An 18,629-nucleotide genomic window follows, 5' to 3' on the forward strand; every position below is an offset into this window, starting at 1 on the left:
AGTTACTGTTGGGTGAAGGAAATGGCAACCCACTTCAGTGTTCTTGCCTAGAGAATCCCCTGGACAGAGGAGCCTGGTGGACTGCTGTCCATAGGGTCTCAAAGAGTCGGACACGACTGAAGCAACTTAGCATGCATGCATGCATTGGAGAAGGAAATGGCAACCCACTCCAGTATTCTTGCCTGGAGAATCCCAGGGACAGAGGGACCTGGTGGGCTGCCGTCTATGGGGTTGCACAGAGTCGGACACGACTGAAGTGACTTAGCAGCAGCAGCAGTTACTGTTAATTTTTGTGTTTACTGTTAATCTTTTAGGATTAGGAGGAGATAGTATTAACAAGATAGCATTCTGCAGTTCTTAATGACATTTCACAACACGAAACCTCTCATTCAGAGTGTTCTTCCTTCCCTGATGATCCCCCATATCATACTAGTGTATTACAAAGATCAAACAGTTAAGTCTCTTTTTTAAAAATTTGATTTATTGAGACTGAGAACTTAAAAAGTTTATGTATCTGTTTAAGGGGCATCTATTGAGTACCCGACACTATAGTTTATGCTGAAGAAAACAGTAAGAACCTAATGGTTGCTGTTTTTGTTTGCCAATATGTAGCTATAGATGAGTACCTATTGGAAAACCCATCACCAGAAATTTGTTGGCATCTCTGATTGTCCTTGGTCTTAAAAATGGCACTGATAATAGAAAAAAAATTTAAGTAAAGGACATGAGTTAGAATTCAAGAAAAAGATCTCTTGAGGTATTTATTGAAGAAACATTTTTCCTAAATTTTTTCTTTTTTCTGAGACCTAAAAATAGCCAAAAGCATAAAAGGGTACATCAAAGATGAACTTACTTCCTGGACTACAAAGCACTTTTCTTCACAAGCACTCAGGACAAATTAATTGAAAAAGGTGTTTACCAGGGTTTTTAGTCGTCTTACTGTTTCTGTCTCCTATTAAACCTTGTTTTCTATGCAGTTATCTTCTCTACAACTTTCACTTCCATTTGATATATGGCTCTTATGAAAATACAGCCAAGTAAACAATCTTTTATTAACTATTTTAAGTTACAGTATGTGTGTGTTCAGTCACTCAGTCGTGTCTGACTCTTTGCTGCCCTATGGAATGTAGCCCACCAGGCTTCTCTGTCCATAGGATTTTCCAGGCCAGGAGTACTAGTGGGTTGCCATTTCCTTCTTCAGGGGAATCTTCTCGACCCAGGGATCCAACTGGTGTTTCCTGCGTTGGCGGGCAGGTACTTTTACCACTGAACCACTTGGGAAGCCCGGTCTTTTATTAACTGATGTATATTAAGTTATAGCACCTGTCCCTATTATTGTGACATCATAGTGAATTCTCGGTAAATATTTGTTGAATAGAATTTCTGAATATTTTGTTTGTATATTACATAAACTTTTTGTTTGAAATTCAACATTTCTTTTTATATTAATGGCAAAAAATTTTGAGTCTCTCGTTTATACAAATTTTCATTATAAGAGAAATGTGCATGATAAATTTTGCAAACTTGAGATGCAGAAAGTTGGCTCAATATTCAGAGTATCAAAACATGAAGACAGTCGTTATTAGTAACATTTATTGCACCTATTTTTAATCTTTACTCAGTGCATAGCTTTTGTTTTAAAATATTGCTAAGTTCAGTTTGTATGTAAAACACTGTATCTTTTTTTAAACAAAATGTTATAGTAATTTTATTTTTGCATAATATCCCTTTAAGAGTAGTAGCTAATACTCTGTTGGTGTATGTACAGTTCATATATGTATTCTACTATTGGGCACTTGAGTTGTTTTCAATTTTTAGCCTATTTTAAATTAAAATTAGGTCGTAATGGAGATCTTAGTGGATAAAACTATTTTTGTGTTTCAAGTTTTATTCCCCTTTAGTATATGTAATGCCAAAAAACTTTTCAAAAGATTAAAGAATATGTACATTGTCACCAGTAGTGACGGGAATGCCTGAATATTGATTAAAGTTAGGCATCATATTCAAGAAAGTGATTAATAGAAAATTATATATTAAATTTGCATTTATTTGATCACCATTAAGAAAACATTTTTTGTATTTTTTAATATTCCCCCAATTTTTGGTAATTTCCGTAAATGCTTTTTAGATCATTAAAATAGATAACCTTATTGTCTCTTTCAATCATTATTCTGTGATTTATTTGAACTTCATACTAGTTATTAAAGATGGGTTTTGTTATAAGATCATGTTTTTTAACCAGAGAGCACCAATGGCATTTCCCAGGTCATGTTGTTCTTTGTTCTTAATTGTTGCAGCCTTACTAATTATATATCTGGATCATAATTTTAATATTCCCTGATTGATGGACATTTTAGCTAACCTGTTTTTCTTTTTTGCTATTAGACAAAAGTATTCTGTAGTGAATAACTTTATTTTACACATATTCTATAGATACTTTTAACCTTTACTCTTAAGTACTGAAATTAGAGTTTGAGAATCTACATTTTTCATTTTGATGAGTATTGCCAAATTGCCCTCCATTTGTACTCCTACTAGCAGATATAAGACTACTTTCCTCTATATTCTTACCAAGATATTGTCTTAAAGGATTAAATTATTTTCTTCCAATCAAATATCTTCATATGTATGTTTTTACTGTGAATTATCTGCTCATATGCACTTCCTAGGTGGCTCTGTGGTAAAGAGTCCTCCTGTCAATGTAGGAAATGCAGGGGACATTGGTTCGATTCCTGGGTCAGGAAGATCCCCTGGAACCGGAAATGACAACCCACTCCAATATTCTTGCCTGGGAAATCCCATGGACAGAGAAGCCTGGTGGGCCACAGTCCAGGGGTTGCAGAGTATACACGATTGAGTGACTGAGCACACACGCATGCATTTATTCATATATTTTCCCATTTTATATTGATTTGATAAATATATATTAGGGAAACTAATATATTTTTTATATATTAGGGAAGCTTTATATATTATATTTATATTTAATATATTAAATATAATATTAGGGAAGCCTTATATATTAGGGAAGCTAACCTTTTCTCTGTAAATATTTTTTCTCAGTTTACTATCTTTGGACTTTTATTAGTGACGTGTTTTTGCCACATTAAAATGTTTGGTTTTTTTTTTTATGTAGTTAAATCTGTCTTTTATGGTTTCTGGGTTTTATGACACAATTAATTGTATTTAAAAATATGAAAACTGAGTTTTTAAAAAAGGTACAAATGACCTAAAATATCTCTTGAAAAATATATAATATTCCTTTATTTTATACTTTTTATTAATGGATTATTATTATAGTTTAGTTTAAATGAGGAGAAAAATTATTTTCCCTTTAAGTAATAGATTTACCTTGTTTTATAGATGCCTTCCAGGATGTCAGATTTGTCAGCAACTTGTCAGGTAAGTTTCATAACAACGGTATTGCACAAATTTTGGAAAATAAAACTAGTGTATTTAAAAAGTCAGAATACACTGGGATAAAATTCACAGGCCATTATGTCTAAGCGTTACTTAACTCACACTTGAGAGGTAAAGGATTAGGCAGAGTTCCTTGAAACTCAAGTGTAGGTGCCTGAGCAGAATGCTAAAGTTGAATATGAATTAGCTGGGTAAAGATTGAGGAAAGGGATTAAAGGCAGAGAGAACAGTTTGTGGGAAAGGCCTGGCAGTGAAAGAGATTATGGTTATGTCAGGAAACTGCAAGCTGTAGAAGCTATTAATAAGATGGATATTGAAGAGATCTGAGTCTTGGGAAATAAGTAGGGCCAGATCATTTTAACTTTTTGTATACTATGCCACACAGTTTTTATTTCATGTTAAAAGGATATTATATAGGGAAGTAACATGCTTAGATTTTCTTCTTTTTCCCCTCAATAAAAGCAGTTGGCATTTTGAGGAGATTGGATTGAGAGGAAAAAATAGTTTGGTAGTTTTTAGAGTAATTCTGGAAAAAAAAATAAGAGCCTGAATTAAGATACTACCTATGGTGATGAAGAGAAATAGGCATATTTGAAAAGGGGGATCAATCAGATAAACTCAGTAGGATTGGTGGTGTGTGGGGAAAGGGAAGATTTGAGGACGGTACCTAAGTTTCTTACTCGGGCAACTAATTACACTTGATCTTAGCCAAAAGGCGGAGAAGCGATTCAGGCAACTAATTAAAGAGTAATATTGTTCTTTAACCAGTGCCTCCAGAGGCACCGCTGGGATTCAAACCCAGGATCTCCTGTTGACTAGACAGGCGTTTTAACCAACTAAGGCACGGTAAGATGTGATGAAGGAACGTAAGAGAAAGGAGAGAAGGTCTCCGGTTGGCAGGCTAAGAGCAGAAGTGCATAGAATGAGTTCATTTACATATATTGAATTGTTTTACCATTTCCAGGCCTTTTCATTCCTACCTTTAGATGGATAGTTCCATCTGGTGTCTGCACTCAGGCTGAAGAGCTTCCTTTAGCTTTTGGTATAATGCTGGTATACTGGAGATGGGTTTTCTCAGCCTGGTTTATCTGAAAATATGTTTATTTTACTCATTTTTGAAGGATGTTTTCACTGAATATGAAATTTTGAGTTTTCTCATCCCAATGATTTGAAGATACCATTCTATTGTCCTCTGGCTCTTATTTCTAGTGGGAAGTCAGCTGTCATTAGTGCAGTGGTTCATCTGTGTGTAGTGGGTCTTTTTTCCCTCTGGCTATTTTAAGAATTTTTTTCCTATAATTTTGGTTGTTAACAGCAGGCCTGTGATGTGCCTGAGAATGGTTCTCTTTTTTCTTCTTTTTGAATAAATCTTGAATAAATATCTGCAAGTTCATGTTTTTCACCAAATTGTAGCCACTGTTTCTTAAAATCCTTTTCTGCCCCTTCTCTGTCTCTCCTCCCTCTGGAACTCTGGCTACATTAGGTTGCTTGATATTTTTGCAGGTCCCTGAGGCCCTGTTTTATTTTTGTTTAATTAAAATAATTTTTTCCCATTTATCAAATTAGATCACTTGTTTTGATCTGTCTTCAGGTTCACTAACATTTATACAATCTCCAATGCTGTTTTGGCATCCAGTAAGTAGATGCCTCAAACTAAGTTTATTAATAGAAGCCTGTATCATCAAATACAAATGTATTTATAGTACTTTAATGCTGTGGTAAACGTATTAACTTACTGATATCCTAAAATCAGAAAGTCAGATTATTTTCATATTCTTCAAAAGTTTCTTTATTTTCATATAGTTTTTCATTGACTGATTTTTTTAAAAGGTCTTTTAAAAGTTATATTATTTTTTCCCCTTAGGTGTTTTTGTGGTCGCTTGGTCAAGCAACATGCTTGTTTTACTGCAAGTCTTGCCATGAAATACTCAGATGTGAAATTGGGTGACCATTTTAATCAGACATTAGAAGAGTGGTCTGTGGAAAAACATACAGAACAGAGCCCAACGGATGCTTATGGAGTCATAAATTTTCAAGGGGGTTCTCATTCCTACAGAGCTAAGGTATGTTGTGTATTAGAATGTCTTACTTCATTTACCTTTTAATTTAAATTCCAGCTCTTCGCAACTCTGTGGACTGGAGCCCACCAGGCTACTCTGTCTAGGGAATTCTCCAGGTAAGAATACTAGAGTGGGTTGCTATGCCCTTCTCGCAGGGATCTTCCCGACCCAGGGATCAAACCCAGGTATCCTGCATTGCAGGAAGATTCTTTACGATTTGAGCTACCCAGGAAGCCAGTTAATTAAATAATGTATGTTTATTATCTGACAGTTTATATAATAGTGTGTCAGAAAATTAGTTTTAGTCATCTCTTTTATTTTAAAGTTCTTTGTATCGGTACACACAAATATAGAATTATTATGTCTTGGTGCATTGAACCTCTTTTAGTTTCATTTACTATTTCACTTTCTCTTTGTTCCCTTTTTTTGTCTTTTGGGTTATGTATTTTTTATTGTTGCTTTTCTTCTTTATAACATCTTATATATTTTTCTGTTCTCTAGATTAATTATATAAATACTATGAAATACATCTTTAACTGGTTACTGTTACAGATTAGTACTTTTACTACTTCTGGTCAATGCAAGAACCTTTAGAATACTTGGGACTACATTTATTTCCCTCATGACTTACTTGCTTTTGTTGGCATAAATTTTATTTTTGTGTGTGTGTGTGTGTGTATATTTTAAAAACTCCCAAATTGGTCCTCCTTGGTGGATCAGTGGTAAAGAGTCTGCCTGCCGATGCAGGAGACACGGGTTCAATTCCTGATCCTGGAAAATCCCACATGCCACGGAGCAACTAAGCCCATGTGCCACAACTATTGAGCCTGTGCTTCAGAGCCCAGGAACCACAAGTACTGTACCCACGTGCTACAACTACTGAAGCCTACTTGCCCTAGAGCCAGTGCTCAGCAACATAAGAAGGTACCACAGCGAGAAGCCCGGAGCACTGCAGTGAAGAGTAGCCCCCACTCGCTTCAACTAGAGAAAGCCTACGCAGAGCAAAGACCTGGCACAGCCAAATATAAATAAATAAAAATCTTTAAACCCCCCAATAATAATTTGTGGTTCATTTAGACTTGTCTACATTTTACCTTTTACGTGCTGTGCTGGCTCCCTCCCTGCCTTGATTTGCTAAGCAGTGTCATATGGTGGGCCTGTCTCTCTAGGTTTTTCTGTTCTCTTGGATTCTGACCCCACAAGTTGTCACAGCTTTGGTAGCTTACTGATGTCTTAATAACAGGGGTTGTTAATCTAGATTCTCTAGTTCCCAGGGGCAGAGTTGGTCCAAAACAATGTAGTCCATCATTGTTGAAAATGGAATTCCTAAGGAAGACATAAAGATGGCACAAAAACACATGAAAAGATGCTCAACATCACTCATTATCAGAGAAATGCAAATCAAAACCACAATGAGGTACCATTACACGCCAGTCAGGATGGCTGCTATCCAAAAGTCTACAAGCAATAAATGCTGGAGAGGGTGTGGAGAAAAGGGAACCCTCTTACACTGTTGGTGGGAATGCAAATTAGTACAGCCACTATGGAAAACAGTGTGGAGATTTCTTAAAAAGCTGGAAATAGAACTGCCATATGACCCAGCAATCCCACTTCTGGGCATACACACCGAGGAAACCAGATCTGAAAGAGACACGTGCACCCCAGTGTTCATCGCAGCAGTGTTTATAATAGCCAGGACATGGAAGCAACCTAGATGCCCATCAGCAGACGAATGGATGAGGAAGCTGTGGTACATATACACCATGGAATATTACTCAGCCATTAAAAAGAATTCATTTGAATCAGTTCTAATGAGATGGATGAAACTGGAGCCCATTATACAGAGCGAAGTAAGCCAGAAAGATAAAGACCATTACAGTATACTAACACATATATATGGACTTTAGAAAGATGGTAACGATAACCCTATATGCAAAACAGAAAAAGAGACTCAGATGTATAGAACAGACTTGTGGACTCTGTGGGAGGAGGCGAGGGTGGGATGTTTCAAGAGAACAGCATCGAAACATGTATATTATCTAGGGTGGAACAGATCACCAGCCCAGGTTGGATGCATGAGACAAGTGCTCGGACTTGGTGCACTGGGAAGACCCAGAGGGATAGGGTGGAGAGGGAGGTGGGAGGGGGGACCGGGATGGGGAATACATGTAAATCCATGGCTAATTCATTTCAGTGTATGACAAAAACCACTGCAAAAAATAATAATAATAATAATAATTTAAAGCAAAAAAAAAGAAAATGGAATTCCTCATTTATTACTAACATAATCTGTTTTTTTTATTTATTCATTTATGACTGTGATGGGTCTTCATTGCTGCCTGAGGGCTTTCTCTAGTTGCTGCAAGTAGGGGCTGCTCTTCTTTGTGGAGCATGGCCTCAGTAGTTGTGGCACACAGGCTCAGTTGCCTCACAGCGTGTGAAATCCTCTTGGACCAAGGATCAGCCCCGTGTCCCCTGCATTGGCAGGTGGACTCCCAACCTCTGGACCACCAGGGAAGTTCTGTAATCTGTTTTTTAAATTTATTAGCTTTAGATTATTTCCAAGCACTACTTAATATACCCAAGTATAATGATGAGTTAAAGCTAATGCTTAAAAGACTTACAGAAGAAATCTCATTACAAATCATTCTTAAGGGACTCTGGAGTCTTCTCAGGTTTATATAATTTATGATATTCTGGGATATTTTTCCTTGGTGTTTGATCTCTGTTTGTAAAGGGATGGATAATATATTGTTTTGGAAAGAACCTTTATTAGAGAATGTTAAAAGTGGCTTCCCCCCCCTCCAACATCTGAGTATTATAGATTTGATATGAATATTTTTGATTTCTTCTTACAAGGTAAGAAATACTGTGGATAAATTTGTAAACTAGATGAATGGTAATTGGGTTTATATAATCAGAAAGAGTAACAAATTTACATCCTAATTAAGTTTGAAAATTAGAGTGCCACTATTTCTCTAGCTCTTACAGAATGATTTTCCAACTTTAAAATAGTTTGTTTGTTATTGCTTTTTCTTAGGAATGTAAATATATTACAAGTAGCCTATGAAATCTATTTTATAATAATCTGATGCAAATAAAGTTTTTCTTGTCATATGATGCTGCATTATGAAACTTACGAATTATTATTTTTTAAAAATCTTTCTTGTTAGTATGTGAGGCTATCATATGACACCAAACCTGAAATCATTCTACAACTTCTGCTTAAAGAATGGCAAATGGAATTACCCAAACTTGTTATCTCTGTGCATGGTGGCATGCAGAAGTTTGAGCTTCACCCACGAATCAAGCAGTTGCTTGGAAAGGGTCTTATTAAAGCTGCAGTTACAACCGGAGCCTGGATTTTAACTGGAGGAGTAAACACAGGTAAACAGTAATAAAATTGGTATAATTTTTATTTGATGTATTTGTAAATTTTTCATAATATCAAATATTTGAAAAGTCAACACAGTGTAAAGGTATACTAGTCTTCTGTTAAGTAATCTATAGTTCTTAAGGATAAATGCTAACTGAAAAATGAATTTGGTTTTTGTTTTTTCTTTTAAAAGAATAATATGCTTTATCATTTACCTTTTTTTTTTTATTAAGACTTTATTTTTGGCTGTGTGTTGTGGCTTGCAGGATCTTAGTTACCCAGCCTGGGCCGTTATGATGAAAGTACCAAATCCTAATCACTGGACCATCAGGGAATTCCCAAGAATAATGGGCTTTGGATCAAGGGTTTGCAAACTATGTTTCCCTGCACCAAATCTAGCCTGCTCCTTGTTTTTGTAAATAAAGGTTTACTGGAACACAGCCACATTTGTTTTTGTATCATTTTATGTCATACTTCTGTGCTATAAAAGCAGAGCTGGATAGCTCTTAGACTGTATGTCTTGCAAAGCCTAGAATGCTTAAAATTTGGTCCTTTATAAAAAGCTTGCTGACCTCCTGCTGTATAGCAAAGTGTTGTTCTTGTCACTTTGTGACTGCTGGTAAATTGAAAAAGGAATGGCAATTCATTGCCTAGACATTAGTAAAAAATAGCTTTTGAAATTAATTTTTAATATAATCTTATATTCTAGGTCTTTCCTATCACATATACAGTTTGGATAGAAGGAAGGCACATTAATTTTAATATCCAAAGTAAAACAGTTACTGGTTTGCAAAAATCTATTTCATTAACAGCAACTGGTTTTTGAACTTTATTGTGGCACTCTTCTAGCCACTGAAAATATATCATTACACAAAATATTTGCCTTCATAGAGCTTATATTCTAGTGGGAAAGATGTAGAAAACAAGGAGATAACTAAATGTATAATAAATAATAAGTGCTTTGGGAGACAAAAAAATGTAGAGGAGGGATAGTGAGGGATGGTCAAGGAAGCTTCGTTCAGAAGGTAACTTTGAGTAGAAGTGGAAGAAATGAAGCAAATGAGATTAAGAATAATGTGGGACAGAGCATTTAAAGGAGAAGAAATGGAAAGTATTGGAAAGCTAGTAAGAAAGGTCCAGTGTAGCTTGAGTAGAATGAGCAAGGACTGCTGGGTGATGAGACCAGAAAGTTACAGGTGAGTGGTGATGGTAGGGTTGACATGGGGTTTGTGGTAAATATCAGGAGCAACAGACAGATCATTGTATAAGGCCTTGTCGGCCATTATAAGCACTTTGACTTTTAATCTGAATTAGAAGGGGAGGTTTTAAACAAAGAGTTGACAGGAGCAAAGATATCTTGAATGATAGTTTAAAAATAGACTATAAACAGGCAAGGCAGCAATTGGAAGAACAGTGAAGATGCTATTTCAGTAATCCATGTGAGGAATGAGATCTAATGTGTTATAAAAATCTAATTGAGTGATGCGTTGATTGCTAGGGCTGTTAAAATACCACAGACTGGGAGGCTTAAACAAAATAGTTCTGGAGACCCAAGATCAAGATGTTATCAAGTTTGGTTCCTCCTGATGCAGCCCTCCTTGACTTACAGATGGCCATTTTCTTACTATGTCCTCTTGTGACCTTTCCCATTGCATGTGCATCTCTGGTGTCTCTCTTTCTGTCCAAATTTTCCCTTCTTACAAGGACACCAGCCAGATTGGATTAGGGCTTACCCTAACATGCTCATTTTCACACGATAACATAGAGAATCTATTTCCAGACACCGTCACATTCTAAGGTACTGGGGTTAGAATATCAACATAGGAATTTTGGGGAGGATACTGTTCGGTCCATAACAAGTGGTAATGAGAAGTTATGTGCTCTTTTGAATTACTTTTTCTGTATACTTTCCTCCCAATTTTTGACTCAGTGGAAAACTGTTGTAGTTCTTTGTGAGTGTGTGTGTTTTGCTTATAGTCCTGAGCCATACTCTTCTTTTTTTTTAGATGATGTATAGAGCAGTAACAAAAACTACAGTTAACATGAGGAATCTAAGAGAGGAGACTAGGCCTAACAACATGGTAAAAGTTAGTTTTACGTGTGTTTCAGGCAGTTGTAGTGATTTGACATTGTGGGTTTTTTTTTCTTTTCCTTTTTGTCCTTGTGTTTTCTTTTGAAAGTTTGTCTTTTGGACTTCGTTGCTTTTTATCTTGTATATGTAAAAAAACTAGCACCAGTTGTAACGTTACTGAGAACAGGATTGTTCTGAACACAATAAAGACTTTCAAATAAAGTGAATTTAATTTTATATGAACAGGTGTGGCAAAACATGTTGGTGATGCCCTTAAAGAACATGCTTCCAGATCATCTCGAAAGATTTGCACTATTGGAATAGCTCCATGGGGAGTGATTGAAAACAGAAATGATCTTGTTGGGAGAGATGTAAGAGTGTTTTTTAAAATTTCTTTTATTTAAGCTTATGTTGAAACAAAATTAGAGCAAGAATAGTACAAAGTCAGCCTAAAATACTCATGATCATACTACAACCCTTTTGAAAACACCATCATAGATTTAAACGGTTGTGATTATAGTGTTAGTACATTTGGTTTCTGCCCTTTTTTGTATAACTATTTCACACCTTTTCCATATCATGCCAGTCTGTGTAATTAAGTTTTTAATGATTGCATGATGTTAAGAATTAATTGTCCTGTCTGTGAAAGTAGTAATCAAATGCTAGTGTTTTATTCAAGTAGGTTAAAGACATGCAAATTGTTGTAGATGTTTTTTCAAGAGATTATTAAAAAGAAATTAATTATAATGATCATTTTCAAATGCAATTAAATTTCTAACATCAATTTTAAAGATTCTACTTATGACTGGAAAAGTAGCAATATGACATTTATTGCTTTTATTCAGCGTCCTTTATATATTGTACTTTATTCTCTAATAACCTGAGAGTTTCTTAACATTGTTAATTTGATTATTTGCTGCTGTTTCCTTTGCATGGGATGATGAAATACATATTCTGCAGTGAGAACCAAAATATAATTTTCAGCTGCTTAAAAAGCTCATGCTTTTTGATACATTCTTTTTTATATTTTGTATTTTTGCCTTTACAGGTTATTTCAAAATTTGTTTTTACTTTATGTTATATTTAATCCTACCCACTAATTCTCATGTTTGCTATTGTTTAGGTGGTTGCTCCTTACCAAACTTTGTTGAACCCTCTGAGCAAATTGAATGTTCTGAATAATCTGCATTCCCATTTCATATTGGTGGATGATGGCACTGTTGGAAAGTATGGAGCAGAAGTCAGACTTAGAAGAGAACTTGAAAAAACTGTTAATCAGCAAAGAATTCATGCTAGTAAGGGCATTTATAAATTTGTTGTTAAAATTATTCTGGGCTGTATTAATTGTTAGCAGCATTCTATGAAAGGTAGAATGTTCTTTAAGTCCTCATTTCCTTAGTAGCAGGATGACATACAAAACAACAAAGAGTACCTGACCTTACACAAAATAAGACCTAGGAAAGGAAGTTTGAGATTAAACAGGATGCTCAAATATCAAGGCCAAGCCACAAAAGTTCATTGGAAGCTTTGTTGCTACTGTAATCCCCTTGCATCTCAAGAAATTCAGAAATATTCTTAATGTATGATATATTCCAGTACATGACTTTGAAGTTCAGGACTGAAGAGGAAAAACATACTTTATTTTGAAGTAAGAATCACTTTACTTAAAGTTGATAATACAAATAGGTGTCACTCTTTGGTAGATACGTCTTAAAAGTTAGTATTCTTGACACACACCTTCTTTTCCAGCCATGGTCAAGCTTTCTGGTTCAACATCTATATTTTTATTTCAAAAAGAAGAGATTTTATAATTTTAGGACACCGAAGTGAGCTGTGTGATGAAGTGAAATATAAGTACAAAAATTACAGAATAGTATTTTCAGATTATGATGGAGTCATAGCATCTCCTAAAACTTAGGAGTGTTTTAGAACTTTGCAAATACCTATATTTTGGATTTTTTTCACTAGGTATTCACTAAGCAAGGTATTCACTAAATTTTTTTTCTGTTACTGTTATGGAGGTCTTGGATTTTATTAATCTGTTCTGTTTATGTAATCCTGATTCTGTCATTAATTTCTGTACTAATGTCTCAATACATTTGGAATCAGAAAGTGATTAAAAATAGAAACATTGGAAGTTCAACTCATGCCATATTAAAAGGCAAACTGAAAACCAACTTGGTGTTTCAATTTCTAATCAAGAGTTAAAGTAGTGAAATGTGCAAAATGGTTATTGCTTTTCAGTGAATATATGTTCCAGTGTGTGCTTTGTTATATATTGAATTTTCTAATTTTGTTATTTAGAACAGACTTAAAAGTCAGTGTAAAAGTAATTTTTTTAGTATTTTATTTATATCAGAGTAGTGTCATGTTGAGTACTTTAATTCAACACAGTCTTTTAAGAAATTTTATTTTGGCTTTTTATTGTTTCTGTTGAGAAAAAAAATAAGATTAAATTATTGAATTTTACCTGATATCATAATTAATCTTTTTACTTTTTTAAGGAATTGGTCAAGGTGTTCCTGTGGTGGCACTTATATTTGAGGGTGGGCCAAATGTTATCCTCACAGTTTTAGAATACCTTCAGGAAAGTCCTCCTGTTCCAGTCGTCGTATGTGAAGGAACAGGCAGAGCTGCAGATCTACTAGCATATATTCATAAGCAAACAGAAGAAGGAGGGTAAGTGTATGATTACAACATATTTTTAATAATTTCACGTAAAGAGGGCTGTGGGGGCTTCCTAGGTAGTGGAGTGGTAAAGAATCTGCCTGCCAGTTCAGGAGACGAACGACATGCAGGTTTGATCCCTGGGTCTGGAGTAGGAAATGACAACCCACTCCAGTATTCTTGCCTGGAAAATTCCATGGATAGAGGAGCCTGATGGGCTGCAGTCCATGGGGTCGCAAAGAGTAGGACACAACTGAGCACCCTTGCATAAAGAGGCTTGTGACTTCTAGAATATTAAGTTAATTTTGGTGTTTTATGAACTTGAAAATACCTTCCTAAGTGTTGAGGAAAAGGCCTGTCTGACACATTATTAGAATGAATTAAAATATAACAGTCTTTGTTGTGGACAGTTTTGCAATATCTGTTAAATATACAGAAGCACATACCTTTTGACTTGATAGTTTTATTTCTGGTAATTTTCCTACAAATGTACATGTGAAGTAACTTACATAAAGTTAGGCATTACAGTGTGGTTTGTAATAATAAAAGATTGGAACAATATAGAGCATATGTCACGGGGACTAAATAAATAACATGGTACATTTGCACAGTGGAATAGTTTGCAGTTATGTATGGTTTTAATCTGTTTAGTAGACTTGAGAAGATTTAACAAAATATAGTTGTGGAAAAAGGAACATGTACAGTAACATATATATTATGGTGCCTTTTATGTGGGAGAAAAGCAGAATAATAATTGTGTGTATGGAAAGAGATCCTGGAAAGTTACACAAAGTAATAGTGTTTCTTGAGAGCAGTTGAGATGGAATGGACTGGTGGAAGACAGTGAAAAGGACACTTTCACTATGAATTTTCACATTTTTATATTTTATATCAAACTTTTGAGCCATGTAAATATATTCCACATTGAGAAAAAGAAATAAAAATGCAAATGTGCTGATATCTAACACATTTTGGTGAAATACTGCTTTACACATCATAATATCTTAAAATTATACAAAATCTTATAAAATGTGAGTACTGATAATGTTAACACATGCCTTGTAAAAAAAAGTTGGAAATAATTCAGAGAAGAATCACTCCATTTTCCGTTTTTCACCCTTGTGATTTGTAGTGGGAGTCTAATGAAGCAGATTTCACTCACGGTTGAGTATTTAATTTTTTTTTCCAAGTACTTAATACAGTATCTTTAAATGTCTTGCCCCTCCACCAGTACTTGATGATACTAGATTCTTCAAATTATGGAATTTGAAATCAGTGGATTAAGTTGTGTTTCCTCTTATTTCAGGAATCTTCCTGATGCAGCAGAGCCTGATATTATTTCAACTATCAAAAAAACATTTAACTTTGGCCAGAGTGAAGCAGTTCATTTATTTCAAACACTAATGGAATGTATGAAAAGAAAGGAGCTCGTAAGTAGAATTCATCAGAATAAGCCTTTTTATTTCATTCAAAGCACACTGTAAACTAGAGTAATACTTTAAAAAAACTTAATTTTTGGCCACACCTGTGGCTTGTGGGATCTTAGTTTCCCAACCAGGAGTTGAACCCAGGCCCTTGGCCATGAAAGCATGGAGTCCTAACCACTGGACTGTAGGGAGAGTTCTCAGTTAGAAAAATATTAAAGGTTTGAAAATACTTGAATTTTATTTGGTAAATGGTACAGATTCTTAATTTTCTGGGTTTTTTATTATAATGAAATTATTTCCAACCTCCCCAAAATTGGATATGCCATGTAGTTTGAAATTACTTTGTGATTTATGTGTGATTTATTTGCCTTATGCCTTAGCTTTTAAAATGTAAATGCATAATATTATGGATTAATCTTTAAATAGATCACTGTTTTCCACATTGGATCAGATGAACATCAAGATATAGATGTAGCAATACTTACTGCACTGCTTAAAGGTAAGGTTTAAAATGTATTTGTTAGGTCTTTCATTTACAGTCTTTTTATATAAGGGTTTTTTAATTGGAGAATTAAAACTTTCAATAATTTTTCTTTTTAAAAGACACAGCATTCACTTTCTGTGACAGTAAATTCACTTTTGTCTTTATATTATATAATTTTTTTTAAAGTTCAAACTAGGATTTATGCCATTAAGCCTGTTACCTTGTTAAGGATGTGTAAAATGTGTCACATTTTTAATTGGCTGAAGAATAAGTGTTTAAAAGTAATAAGGTATTAGTTGACGGAAATTAAAGATAGCATTCTTAAATTTGTGAATTTTATTAGGAAGGAAAGTTTGGAAAGAAAACTTGTATCTTCTAGGACTGAGGGGTTATTATACATTCACTTGAATTGTTTTTCTCTCATTATCTTTCCAAAGGCATCCAAACGATAAATAGCTTATAGTGCGAAATCTTTAAAAAAAATTAGAAACTAAAATGTTCCATCTAAATACCTGACAGTATGGAATGAGGTAGCAGAAGCAGAGCAAGAGGGTGTTGTCTTACCATTTATAAGAATTTTGCAAATGTTAGGCCATAATAAATTGCCAATAGAGCAAACATTTTAAAAATACTATAATAAATATAGCATGTTTACATCATCTAAGAATAAAGATCATAAGTAATAGGAAGCCTCGAAACCATAAAGGGAAAGGTCAATGAATGTGATTTCATAAGTATAAAAAATACAAAGAGAGCACTAATATTTGCTATATTCTTTCTGTGAACTAGCTACTATGCTTTAGTAGTTTATGTTGTTTACTCTTGCAACAGCCCTAAGAGTCAGATTTCCTGTTTTCCTCATTTTATAGATGAGATAACTAAGAATAGGAATGTGGAAAGATCACTAGAAGGTTTTAAAAATTAGTGATAAGCATATGAATAATCCATGGAAAAATGAGTCAGAATTTATGTAATAGATATTAGTGGAAATTTGGAAATGATAGAAAGATGTTAAAGAAACCCTATGAATTGGGGGTGGGAGGGGAAGCTTTTTATCCTCCTACTGGGTATTTGTATACTCCTGATGGATGGTATAACATTTCTGGAATTTATTTTGGCAGTGTATCCAAAACTTTATATATCCTTCTACACAGCAGTTTGACTTCTATAAATTCATCCTGTTAAACATTTGCACAAAAATGTACTTGCCAAAAAATTCAAATAAGTTAATTGAACTTGTCAACTGTTTTCTTTGTTCAATTAGGCACTAATGCATCTGCATTTGACCAGCTCATCCTTACATTGGCATGGGATAGAGTTGACATCGCCAAAAATCATGTATTTGTTTATGGACAGCAGTGGCTGGTATGTAAATAATGTATATAAACAATGTAATTAAGCTAAATTATAACACAGTATTTGCTGAAACTGTGACCTAACTTGACATTTTACCTGTCAGTCAAAAGTGCAAAATTACTGTAACTAAACATTCTGCAGCATCTAGATCCATTTAGAATTTAGTAAGTTTCATTTGCCTCTTGATAAAAACTGTGTTTTTTCATATAGATCTCTAAAAATTCTATAGCTTGCATTTTTTATGTTTGTCAGGAATGTTTTCCTGTAATTGTCTTTTCTTGTGGCATCCTTGTCTGATTTTGGGCTCAGAATAATGTTGGGCTCATAAGATAAATTTGGAAGAGTTTGAGAAGGATTGGTATTAATTCTTAGAATGTTTGGTAAAATTTACCAGTGAAGCTGTCTGGTCCTTATTCCTAATTAGTCTGTTCACAATTTCTATTTCATCATGATTCAGTTTTGGTAAGTTTATGTTTCTAGGAATTTATCTGTTTCTTCTAGGTTGTCCAGTTTTTTGGCATGTAATTTTTATGTTAACCTCTTATGTTCCTTTATATCTCTGGTATCATTTGTAACATCTCTTTCATTTTTTATTTATTTGAGTCCTCTGTTTCTCTTCTTGAGTCTAGCTAAAGGCTTGTCAATTTCTTTTTTTTATTGGAATTATAATTACTTTACACTGTTGTGTCAGTGGAAACTGTACAACAAAGAGAATTAGCCATGTGCACACATATATCCCTTCCTTCTTGAGCTTCTCTGCCACTTCCCCCATCCCATCCCTCTAGGTCATCACAGAGCACCAAGCTGAGCTCCCCGTATTATACAGCAACTTCCCACTAGCTATCTCTTTTACACATGGTAATGTATATTTTTCAGTGCCACACTCCTGATTCGACCCACCTTCTCTTCCCCCTCTATATTCACACATGTCTGTTTTCTACGTTTGTGCCTATACTCCTGCCCTGCAAATAGGTTCATCTGTACCAGTTTTCTAGATTCCTTATATAATGTGTATATATATATATAGGTAGGGACCTAACAGAAGCAGAAGATATTAAGAAGAGGTGGCAAGAATACACAGAATAACTGTACAAAAAAGATCTTCAAGACCCAGATAATCACGATGGTGTGATCACTCACCTAGAGCCAGACATCCTGGAATGTGAAGTCAAATGGGCCTTAGAAAGCATCACTATGAACAAAGCTAGTGGAGGTGATGGAATACCAGTTGAGCTATTTCAAATCCTGAAAGATGATGCTGTGAAAGTATTGCACTCAATATGCCAGCAAATTTGGAAAACTCAGCAGTGGCCACAGGACTAGAAAAGGTCAGTTTTCATTCTAATCCCAAAGAAAGGCAATGCCAAAGAATGCTCAAACTACCACACAATTGCACTCATCTCACACGCTAGTAAAGTAATGCTTAAAATTCTCCAAGCCAGGCTTCAGCAATACATGAACCATGAGCTTCCAGATGTTCAAGCTGGTTTTAGAAAAGGCAGAGGAACCAGAGATCAAATTGCCAACATCTGCTAGATCATTGAAAAAGCAAGAGAGTTCCAGATGAACATCTATTTCTGCTTTATTGACTATGCCAAAACCTTTGATTGTGTGGATCACAATAAACTGGGAAATTCTGAAAGAGATGAGAATACCAGACCACCTGACCTGCCTCTTGAGAAACCTGTATGCAGGTCAGGAAGCAACAGTTAGAACTGGAAATGGAATAACAGACTGGTTCCAAATAGGAAAAAGAGTACGTCAAGGC

At 34.8% G+C, this 18,629-nt stretch overlaps 1 protein-coding gene across 1 annotated transcript in view; it reads left to right on the forward strand.

The window, feature by feature from the left end:
* Window positions 1-18,629, forward strand: part of TRPM7 (transient receptor potential cation channel subfamily M member 7) — a 101,733-nt gene that overhangs the window by 16,857 nt on the left and 66,247 nt on the right. The window contains exons 3-11 of the mRNA XM_020895842.2: window positions 3,364-3,402; window positions 5,285-5,483; window positions 8,654-8,867; window positions 11,174-11,298; window positions 12,051-12,222; window positions 13,432-13,606; window positions 14,901-15,024; window positions 15,448-15,520; window positions 16,770-16,870. Coding sequence (XP_020751501.2) covers window positions 3,364-3,402; window positions 5,285-5,483; window positions 8,654-8,867; window positions 11,174-11,298; window positions 12,051-12,222; window positions 13,432-13,606; window positions 14,901-15,024; window positions 15,448-15,520; window positions 16,770-16,870 — 1,222 coding nt within the window. The remainder of the gene's footprint in view (window positions 1-3,363; window positions 3,403-5,284; window positions 5,484-8,653; window positions 8,868-11,173; window positions 11,299-12,050; window positions 12,223-13,431; window positions 13,607-14,900; window positions 15,025-15,447; window positions 15,521-16,769; window positions 16,871-18,629) is intronic.

Source organism: Odocoileus virginianus, chromosome 6, assembly GCF_023699985.2.
Source record: "Odocoileus virginianus isolate 20LAN1187 ecotype Illinois chromosome 6, Ovbor_1.2, whole genome shotgun sequence".
Classification (NCBI taxonomy): domain Eukaryota; kingdom Metazoa; phylum Chordata; class Mammalia; order Artiodactyla; family Cervidae; genus Odocoileus; species Odocoileus virginianus.